Source organism: Gymnoscopelus braueri, assembly GCF_963280865.1.
Source record: "Gymnoscopelus braueri genome assembly, chromosome: 15".
Taxonomy (NCBI): domain Eukaryota; kingdom Metazoa; phylum Chordata; class Actinopteri; order Myctophiformes; family Myctophidae; genus Gymnoscopelus; species Gymnoscopelus braueri.
Window position 1 is genome coordinate 3354329 of NC_137620.1, and position 11802 is coordinate 3366130.

Sequence of the window (11802 nt, forward strand, 5' to 3'; positions counted from 1 at the left end):
TTCCACATCCACCTCTGACTGCTGTGTGAAGGTTGCCAGGTTTGCGAGAGAAACAAGCAGCCAGGTCTAGGAAAACAAGCCCAAAAGAAGCACTAGTCCATTATGAGCACTTTGACTTTAAAAGGATCTCTGGCTAATAAGCCTTAGCCTTATGCCTTAATGCATTAATGTACCTCTATAACTAACATTAAAAATGTAATATAGCCTAAATATTTGATTTATTTTAGAAACAGTAAATGTTTTACTAAAGAGGGACAATGCCCGTAGCAAGTTCGATTCCACAAATTCCATAGGCCTAAACCGCACATGGACAAATGACATCATCAACTTGCGACGGGCATTGTCCCGCTTGAATTGAGGAACTATTTCTAAAATAAATAAAATATTGAAGGTGTTTTAAATTTTAAATTTTAGTTATAGAGGGCAATTATAATGTATTAAGGCATATAAGGCTTATTAGGCAGGGATCTTTTTAAACCTATATACTGTTGATTAAACATCCATCAAGGCAGAATGGGATGTTTGTGCCCAGCAGCAACGACGACGCAACGCAATAAGAACGCTCACTTCTGGTCAGAGTGACGAAGGAGGAGCAAAGGCCCGGAGGTAACCCACAGTGCCTAGACTAGAGCCTCCTAGTGTCACCAACACCGGCTGCTAACATCTCTCCAGCCACCCTAAGCCCCCAAGAGACAGTAGGGGCAGTAGCATGCCACTTGGACACAGGCCGGGGTCTGATCAGCCTCGGTCGGGTCGCCTGGAGGACAGTGTCTGTGGCAAGACCCGAAACACCCAGTGACTCCAGGTAACAACACTGATGATGTGTCCCAAATTTGTGCATCAGTATATGTTTTATTAACTATACATTAAAAATAGCTGATCTACACGCTCAGTTTGTAGCTTAAATGCAGAATATTTGGAAGATTTTTGAAACATTCTAACAAAACAAATCTGTCCCTCCCACTAGTAAGGCTACTTCTTGGCCTCAACCACAAAGCCTATCTAACCCCTGCTCACTTTGCTAGAGTTGGATGGCTCAGGGTTGAGGACAGAGTACAGCAACTTGCTATGGGCCTGGTCTACAAGATTCGACAAAACATTGGGATCCCCCTGTATTTGTAAAAAATACTTCCAAAACGTAAATGAAGTCCACGATCATAACTCCAGAGGCAGCTGCACTGATCATGTTCAACCCAGATTTGGCTCAACAAAGGGAATGAACTAGTTCTCATGCTATTCATCAAAAATGTGGAATGCCCTACCAAAAGGAGTAAAGGAGTGTAAAACCCTACTCACTTTCAAAAATGCCCTAAAGATACACCTTCAGGAGGCTTCAAAATGGCCCCTGTCTTAACCTAACCCCCCCAACCCCCCCCCCCTCACTGAACTTTTCTTCTCTTGTACATATTTTTTACCTTTCATACCAGTAACCTGTAAGCTGATTGTATGACGTTCTATATACTGTAGTAGTGTGTATATCTGTCTGTCTCTTATATGTCATCATGATTTGTGTGCTTGGGGATCTCATTTTAAACAAGCTTAGTGCTTTATGAGTCTTCTAGTTTAGTAGACCTTGTATTGTGAATTTGTACTTGCATGTACTGTTGTTCTCATGTCTTACTAAATAAAGTACATCAATCAATCAATCAATCAATCAATCAATCAATCAATCAATCAATCAATCAATCCCTGGCACAAAACATTGTCAGATTAGGACAAATATACATATTAATTTGGGGGTCCGGTCCATAGTCCATGACATGAAAATGTGTGAGAAGTGAGAACCACTGGTTAAAATAAATAAAACATTGGAACAAAGTAATAAGCAACTACACTTTAGAAACAAGCCCCAAAAAAACAAAACCCGCAACTACCAATATTTACAAACAACTTTACAGAAAAACAAGCCCAAAGTCGCTTATAGTAAGCCGACATGGCAACCGACGTGTGTGTGTGTGTGCGTGTGTGTGTGTGTGTGTGTGTGTGTGTGTGTGTGTGTGTGTGTGTGTGTGTGAGTGTGAGCGTGAGCGTGCGTGCGTGCGTGCGTGTGTGCGTGCGTGAGTGCGTGCGTGCGTGCATGCGTGTGTTTGTGTGCGTGCGTGCGTGCGTGCGTGTGTGCGTGTGTGTGTGTGTGTGTGTGTGTGTGTGTGTGTGTGTGTGTGTGTGTGTGTGTGTGTGTGTGTGTGTGTGTGTGTGTGTGTGTGTGTGTGTGTGACACATGCGCATTGCGCATTCTCGTGCGTGACCGTGGGAAGTGACGTCCAATGGCCGGGAGGGATGCTAACTAGCGCTGTGATTGGGCGGGTCGGGTTGTCAAGGGCGACCGCTGCGTTGCCGTTTCACGTTTCGTTCGAGTGGGTGGGGCAGTGGGTACCCCTGACAACCAACTCAGCCAATCACAGCGCAACAAACCCTCCCAGGCAATGGGATCACAGAGGCTCTGAAAAACAGCAGATCCACAAGCTCACAGCGACAGACGCTCTGTGAGCTTGTAGATCTGCTATTTGTATGGCATTACTGTATCTTGTTGCTATTTATAAAGTACAGTAGGCCTTTCAAACACAATACTTTGTTTGCTTTTTTTGGGGGGGGGTGAACTTGACAATCACAACGGGGGAATATATATATATATATATATATATATATATATATATATATATATAATATATATATATATAATATATATATTATAATGCTTTGGTTGCCACAGCTGAGTGGGTAGGGTGCTGAGTTCAAATTGTTTCCAAATGTTGTTGCCATGACAAAATGAAACGGTGATGCAGTTGCTATGGAAACGGTAGCAATAAGGGGTGAAGGCAACAGATGTGTACAAAGACATGTGGTGTACTGTACAGTAATGAGTGAATCACCGCATTTCTGAATGTGTTATAATTAAATAACACTTTTTTTTTGTGATATCTTGTCAGCTGTACTGTATGTTGCTCTTTAACATGCCCTTCACAGTACACATTGTATTAAACAGAGACCACATTGCAGTGGTGTAAAGTAACTAAGTACATTTACTCAAGTACTGTACTTAAGTATAATTTTGAGGTATTCTTCTTTACCGGAGTATTTCCGATTTTCAATAATTTTCAATAATTTTGAATTCCGGACTTTTACCTGTAACATAGTATTACTACAATGCATTGATTGATTGTATTGATCATTTTACTTAAGTAAAAAATGTGAGTACTTTTTCCACCATGGCACAGCCACATAGTGTCTTGCCTTTTGTATAACAAACTTTGAGTGAACCATGTTCCGCATGAACACAAGAGGTCAGCATTCACCTGCTTCCAGACACCTAAATACAGTCAAATGAAATGTTGGTTTAGATTTTCATTTCTTTTTTGCTTGATTTACAACTTTTCTTTGTATTCGAGGAAACATAGAAGCTAAACAAATGTAATTTATCTTACAAGAAAAAACAAAACAAAACAAAAAAAGATCCTGCACTTAATGTGATAATATGATTAGCCTATCCTCTCTTCAACTGACACATTTCAACACCCACTGGTGGACAATGTCAATAAATGGTTATGTCTACGATACCGTGTTATGTACCATGGTTATATCTGAGGTACCATGGTATGTACCATGGTTATATCCAGTGGTGTAAAGTACTGTACTTAAGTGCAGTTTTGAGGTATTTTTTACTGGGAGTATTTCCAAGTTTCAGTACTTCTACTCCACTACATCTCAGAGGCAAATATTGTACTTTTACTCCTCTACAATTATTTGAAAACTTGAGTTACTAGTTACTTTACAAGTAGATATTGATTATTATTACAAAACATACACACTTCAGCCCTATATATATATTTTGGCCATTTGAAAATAGCCGATCTATAAGCTCACAATGTGTCGCGAGGCGATGCATTGTGAGCTTGTAGATCTGCTATTTAAACTTTTTTTTAACTTGTGAAATGGGACATTCTGCATGATGAGTACTTTTACTTTTGGTACTTTAAGTACATTCTAATGCCAATACTTTTGTACTTTTACTCAAGTACATTTTGAACTCCGGACTTTTACTTGTAACGGAATATTTCTACATTGCAGCATTGATACTTTCACTTCAGTAAAAAATGTGAGTACTTTTCCCACCACTGGTTATATCTGAGGTACCATGGTATGTACCATGGTTATATCTAAAATATCGAGGCAAGTGCCGTGGTTATATCAGAAATGTAAACAGCACATGGTACAGTCATGAAGGCTAAAAGAATAACACAAAAAAGTCCTGGGCCTACCATTGTACTAGTATGGTATACAGTATGGTATACTACACTACAGTTTGATATAGTTGATAGGTTATCATAAAAGTAATCACAAGGAGTATATGGCTTTTGTAAAAACATGTTTTTATTTTTTTAATAAATATATAAATATTGTAAAAAATACAACTGTATATTTGCAACGATAAAGAAATAATGAGACAAACATTGTAAAAATAGAAAACAAAATACATTTTTTATGTCAACATCATAACCTGCAAACGTTTTTTCAACAGTCAAGCAGCCATAAAGGTGCATTTTACAAGTGTTTTTCCTCGTTAAAGAATGACCTGTATTTGCATACTGTCAAATATGCATCAGTGCCTCCGAGTTCAGAAAATGGTAAACAATGTCATTTTCTTTTCAATTTCCTTCATATAATTTCCATCTTGTCAACCATAACCCATCAAAAGAAATAAATTAGTAACATACATACAACCGAGAAATACTGTATCTTTTCTCTGTTATTCTCTCATGTCAAACACGTGTCTTTATCTCATTAAAGCTGCAATCCGGAACGTATTTCAATTAATAAATGATATTTTGACCATTCTGTATGATAGAGTATGGTAATACTATATAACTTGGTCTCCCTACTCTTCCATAGAGACGTTTAGACCCTGGTGCTGGGAACGGTTCAAATCCATGGGTAGGACATGACATTTACGGATTGCAGCTTTAACATAGACAAAGCATTATCAATACACTCTTGAGTCAGTCAGGGAATTTTTTTTTTGTCACGTTCAAGTCTCAGTAGCAAGTTTGACTGGCAGCGGACACCGCCAATGGAATGATAGGAGTCGGTTGTTGGTGTGCGTCGAGTGGCGGCCGATTGGCTGCTAGTGTTCCTGGGGCTGGTTGACCTGGCCCATGAACAGAACAGCACCTGTAGGAGGAGAAGGGCAGTGGTTTTGCATTTAATATGCTGCAGTTCAATGTAACATGATCATACTGTACATGTGATACGGTGAAATCCTCAGTCTTAATTTAAATGACAGCAACACTCAGGATTTTGACAATGACAAACAATATAGCTGTTTGAATTCAGTTGTCGCATGTTCCACGGTCTCACCTGTGGCTTTGTGCTGGATGAGGAACAGGAAAGGTCTGTCCATGGTGAGCCTCTCCACAGCCATGCGGGAGAACATGATGGCACCTATAGCAGAGAGACAATTACAAACTAAAGTTAAAAAACTAACAATAAGCAACGCAAAACGAACTAAAACTAAATAGAATTGCAAGTATAATCATCTTTGTTTTACCATCATATGTGGTGTCATGCATTCTTTCATCCTACATTTCTTAAGTTTCTATAAATCAAGTCTTTCATCGCAATACCTGAAAAACTAAAACTAGATAAAAACGTAACTAAAACTAGTCAATTCCAGAAACTAAAACCAAAGCTACTTAGGCTATATATGCACTCACAACACGAGCTAAAACAAAAACTGAACTCTAACACGAAACTGACTCAGTAAAAAAGATATGAAAGAGAGAGAGAGAATGAAAGAGAAGGTGAATGCATGTCGTACTTGTTGCGGCAGCTCCCTTGGTGCCCTCCTCGTTCACCTCGATCTTCACTCTCTGCAGAACCTTGGAGACACACAGCCTTTCCTCCGCTGTAGAAACAAGCAACGCTACTTTAGATACACAGTAACCCGAACATGCACACACCGATCACTCTGACCGTCTGAACGGCATAAACATGTACACTGCACACAGTGTAACATTGACCAATACTTCAATGCATTTACTGCGTTATTTGAAGCAGAGGTCACACTGTATTGGACACTAGCTATGACGGCCTCTTTATTTTAGTTTGTATATCGTTCAATAAGCTCTCTCCTTAGCTCTCTCCCCGGGAGAGGGAGTCAATGCACACTTGCAAATTGTAACTTTAAGTGATAGACATTTTGAATCTGAGTTAACAAGTATACACAAGTTCATATTACACTTCAAAGACATCTGCCAGTTGAACTTACAGGTGATGCGTGTGAAGTCAGCGGTAGCCAGGTTGAACATGTCTCCCAGGCCCAAGTTGGTGAGAGCGGCCTTCAGATTCACATCAGTGTCCAGGGTGAACCTACACAAACACAAGCTGTTAATATCATCTGTGACACACATACTGCCAATACCATTTCTGACCAACAGTCCAGATTCCCTTGACAACACTCAATCTTCTACTGCAGTGGTTCTCAATCTTTTCAGGCCGTGACCTCCCCAAATAATCATATTTGATAAGCACTTGGAATGTAGGAGTTGAGGCATTACATTTTTGGTTCCACAGATAAATATTGTGAAAATACCCAATGTTCTACAGTACTTAATAGCCATGTTTCACTAAAGAACTTCAAAAGTCAAACACGTGTCCCTCTCTCTCTCTCTCTCTCTCTCTCTCTCTCTCTCTCTCTCTCTCTCTCTCTCTCTCTCTCTCTCTCTCTCTCTCTCTCTCTCTCTCTCTCTCTCTCTCTCTCTCTCTCTCTCTCTCTCTCTCTCTCACCTGGGCAGGGACAGCTCTCGCTTGAGGTTCCTGAACCCGGCCCTCCACTGCTCTATCCTCTTGCTGCTCAACTCCTTGATGAGCGCGCTCGCCGGCACCGAGGTCTCGAAGGGAGACACCAGGAGCATGCTCAGAGAGTCTCCTTCATAGGGAACCTCGATGACATCATAGTCCAGACCGTCGGCGGAGACAAACTCACCTGTTGATTGTGGGGAACCCGGAGAGAGGATAAAGAGAGTTTAGAATGGGGTTCAACAAAGCACACAGTGGATAATAAAGGACTCAAAACAATGTTTACAGTGGTTATATTTGTTGACCCTGAGATACACTAGAAATGGAGTGTATTTTTTATTATTATTATTGTTTTCATTCACAGCAACCCTGTTCTCTACCACATGTTATGTATTCTCGTACATTTGCTGTACATTTGTATTTCGGCTATCCCTTTTGTCTCCTGTTAGTATAAAAAGTGCTTGACTTGGAAGGACTCAGTTGACCTACCGACGTTGAAGCTGTTGGTGAGACTCATCATGGGAACGGGCACGGAGCTGCCGTTGGCACAGTGGAACATCCTCTCCTGGGTCAGCCTGGGTTCAAAGGGCACCTTCCACAGGCCCTGGAAGTGGAGGGCGTTCAGGATGACCATACGGGTCTGGTCAGTCAGGGCTCCAGAGGTCAGGAACTCCGGGATGATGCCTGCAAAAAAACAAAGAATAAAGAAGATTAGTGAGGGAATTCTAACGGACAATTCAAACGCTGAAGCACTTACACTCCTTGAGATCCAATTTTCCGACTTTGTAGAACAATAGAGTTCATCTTTAATATTCAATCTTGATGTTAAAATGAAGATAAGACTCTAGTCTAGAGAGCCGGTACAGCATATAGAGCCGGTACAGCATATACTGTAGATGGGGCGTCTAAAATGCATATCACAAAAACAGTAACTATTTCTCGATAAGTGTATTTTTCATAAAGACATTTTATGCAGGTGGCTGGTTCACACCAGGAAAATAAATATTTGTCTGCTATGAACCAGCAAGTTCTTCCATCATAGTTAACCAGGGAAAGGTCATCGGGGTCACGTCGTCCAAGTACCTGCGGTGTGATCAGAGACCCAGGCGTTGATGACGGCGAGGGCCTGCTCTGGCCGGGCGAAGTCCACCTGGTGCGGCTCGCCCTGGAAGGCCTTCATCAGCGACCTGCGGTAGCTCTTCTCCAGGCTCATCTTCCTCTCCACCATCACGCCGCTCGCCACCTCCACGCCGTCCTCGCTGGACACATCGCGCTGGAGCAGACGCTGCTGCCGAGACATCCCACGCTCTGGACGGGAGAGAAGGACATAATGTAACGATGAATCATCGGAAACAACATACAGTGTGGTATTTAACCACTTAAGCCCTTACATAATTAGTCATACGATGAGTAAAAACAGGCGTTTTACAAGCTCACAACACATAGTGGTGCGACACATTGTGCTCTTGTAGATCTCCTATTTTTGAATTTCTTTGCAAATTTGGATAATTTTTTACGTTTTTGCATTATTTCACAGATTTGGGGAAATTTGAAAGAACCACTTAAACCAGCATTCATATTGTGGAAAAAACCTTCACAGAAAATAGGCAATCTACAAGCTCACAATGTGTCACATTGTGATGCATTGTGAGCTTGTAGATCAGCTATTTTCTGCAAACATATTTAATGTAGAGTGAAAACATAAAAATCACTGAGAGGGACTCCGGTCAACCACGTAAACGTCGTACAGGGTTTCTGTGGTTAATGCAATATACTGTCAAAATGTAATCTGGAACGTATAACTTAAATATGATATCAGGAGCCGGCCGGTATATACCTTGCAGAGTGAAGCCCATGGCGGCGGTCAAGGCCCGGTGGGTGTTCCCCCCGGCGCCCAGCTGGGCCATGCCCATGACGGAGGCCACGCCGTAGGGGGAGAAGGCCAGGTTCTCTCCCTTGGACGCCGAGATCTGCACCAGCTCGGAGAACACCCGCAGTCCGAAGTCTGTCTGTCTCTCCTGCAGGAGGCTGCCGAGCCCTGCTCCGCTCAGGGACATGAAGAGGAACACGTACACGCAAAGCATCCTGGGAAAGAGAGAAGAGTATATATATGTTGAGGTTAGTATTGTTTCGAGAGCAGCGATTCGCAACAACTTGTGGGCCGGTGCCCAAATAATTGGCAAAAGACGAAGATTTTAACCCATTAAAACCGGGAAACCATCTGTGTTATTTTAGATTTTAGCGTTGGCTATTCCAAAAACAGCAGATCTACAAGCTCACTACGAGCTTGTAAATCTGCTGTTTTTTAGCATTTTTCGAAAAATCTTGAAAGTGTGAGAACTACTGATTTAAAAGGTATTTGTAGAATCGGCCTCAGGTCGTAATGGGTTAAAACCTTGAAAATGTTTTCATTGCAATACCGATAAATAGGAACTTAAAGTCTACTACGTTAGTTCCACTGATCCAAGCTGGAACACAAATCGATTGATCGATCATTCAAATAAATGCTCTAAAAATGCACACGTCCATCTTCAGATGGGTGGGCTGCGAAATCCTTTTGAGATTTCCATGTGGGCCCTGATCCACAAAAAGGTTGAGAACCACTGGTATATGTTGAGCGTGGTATTCTTTCTAGAGTCAGTAGGACGCACAGTCACATATCTGAGTAGAACCACACAAAGCTTCCTGTTTGATTTGCCTCTATGGCTCTATCTCTGCTGAAACATGGAAAAAGACATCAGCCACAATCATCTAAATATAGTTTTAACATACAGCTGAGGCTGTGCTAAATATGCTAAATATGCTGTAGATGAGTATAATCTACTGTGCAAGGAAGCTGTTAACCCAAGAAGTTATTCTAAGACACTACAATTTTCACCGAAATAATACATGGGTTGGTTGCTGACTTGTCAACTTCAGTAAAAAGAGCTGGCACATTTTCTGCTGTGCTGCACCAACAAAAATGCTTCAAACGTTCTGAAATTGAAAACAAACTTTCTGAATGGTGGAAAAAACTAAATGGTGTCATTGAGATTTTGAGTTGCTCAATAATAAATAAACCAGATAATACTGACTCACAATACATTTCAGCAAACATCATGCACAGTTAAAGCCTCCGTGTCGATCCAACTCCTAAGAGTTTACAAATGGAAACAAATGGACCTGTAAGGATCCATTTGTTTCCAAATGGACCTGTAAGGATCCATTTGTTTCCATCGTGTACACTCTTAAGAGTTAAATCAACACTGAGGATTTTGCGGTGTAGGCCATGTATTATGTTTCATCTTGGCCTTCAGGCTTTGGAATGATCTCCCCAAAGACCACAGACTAGTGAGTTTACCATCCCCTCTACAAATCCCTTTTTTGTTTTTTAAAGTGCAATATTCCCCTATACATCACTGTACGTTGTCAGGTTTAGAACAAGTTTTGCCTCAGAAGGCCTGGAAGAAGGCATGAGCAACAGAGAGGACAGCAGTTCTAGCTTAGCTCTCCAACTATGAGAAGCTTGCATAATACCTATCAAACCTACGCCCACTGCTTCGAAAAACCAATCCCAGTAGTAGTACCGTCCCAATATGAAGGATCACCCTGAAGTATTTGCATTGGTTCTGCGATGCTGTTATTCATTTAAATTTTCAAGAATGGTTTCCATCCAGTTTTAGTCCATTCATTGAATATAGATGTCACCAGAGGTAGGCCTATCAGTAGGTGGAGATCTCAGATTGTCTGGTTACGCAAGACTAGGATGATTCCAATTCCAGGCCTTGGAACTGAATGCAGACCTTGGCACTGATATAATATCTTGGCACTGGCAGACAGTAGACTGCTAAATGCCTCACATTGTAGACAGTTACAGCTACAAATAAGGGGAGGGAGACATAACAAGCACCAGCTGCCAATTTTGGACCAACTCGGAGAAGGTACGTGCATGCGTGCGTGTGTGTGTGTGTGTGTGTGTGTGTGTGTGTGTGTGAGACACGCCTGGCTGTGGACGCCTATGTGCTTACTGGAAGTGAGTCACTAAGGCCATACGTTCCTACTTTTCCACTGCATACATCAATAGCGTATCCATGCTACATGCTGTCTCTACATAGAGACAGCATCACAGAGGTGGTTCACTGTGGCCACAGGCCTCTGTTTGCATAACCTAGCTCACACCCATCATGGTACAAGACCCCTTTCACTGACACTGAAACCACTGACTACACAGAAGTTACAGACACTGCAGTTTCTGAGCTGAAGTTGACCACTTTAAACCTAGCATCCTATATGAGCATGTCATTTTAGGTGACAGTTTACAAATAATTAAAAAAAAAATGCAATAATTTCAAATGTATTTTTCACAGAAAACTTTAAAATATAATTTGAATGTAAAATGAAATGAAATTCAGACATAAAAAAATAGCATACTAAAAATAGCCATCAACAAGCTTATGTATTGCTATGAATGAATGAATTAAAAGGTACCAGACAGCATATTCAACAGATGTGATTCTACAGCAGTAGCATACTGTTGCATCACTATTTCCATTCACTACTGTCGTTTATCCTAATAACTGTGTGACTATTTTAAAACAAATACCAAACCTGTGATAATACAGTGAATGAATCATGGATCATTCATTTCTGGAAAAAGGTGTTATGCAACTAATCAACTCACTCCTGAACTTAGTCACACAGACAATCAAAGATATAGCCTATATACTGTATCTTCCAACATTTCTCTTTGCTCTGACAAAGTTCTACAAGATATTTACAGGGAGCTTTGTTGAAATTTGCATCCTGTAAGAATATATTTTGAGCATTTTCTAAACTGGCATTGTGAGGATAACAATGTTTTGAGAAATTCAGTTCAGATATAAATCCTTACCTTGTAAGTTGAAGTGTTTGAAGTCAGAAGTTTGAAAGTGTAATTAAATAAGGAGTTGAGGAGTTGTGGTAGTTGATGTAGTAGTAGTTGAGAGTCTCCTGATGTTCCTGGTCTTGTACAGTGTTAACACCGGTTTAAAG

General features: G+C 41.0%; 1 protein-coding gene across 1 annotated transcript; it reads right to left on the reverse strand.

The window, feature by feature from the left end:
* Positions 1-4346: 4346 nt before the first annotated feature.
* serpine1 (serpin peptidase inhibitor, clade E (nexin, plasminogen activator inhibitor type 1), member 1) lies at positions 4347-11802 on the reverse strand. The gene is made up of 9 exons (XM_080451977.1): positions 11663-11802; positions 8630-8877; positions 7876-8100; positions 7282-7476; positions 6781-6979; positions 6263-6363; positions 5813-5899; positions 5353-5436; positions 4347-5166 (listed from the first exon to the last, which is right to left on the reverse strand). The coding sequence occupies exons 2-9, from the start codon at positions 8874-8876 to the stop codon at positions 5120-5122; spliced, it is 1185 nt and encodes a 394-aa protein (XP_080308103.1). The 5' UTR covers position 8877; positions 11663-11802; the 3' UTR covers positions 4347-5119.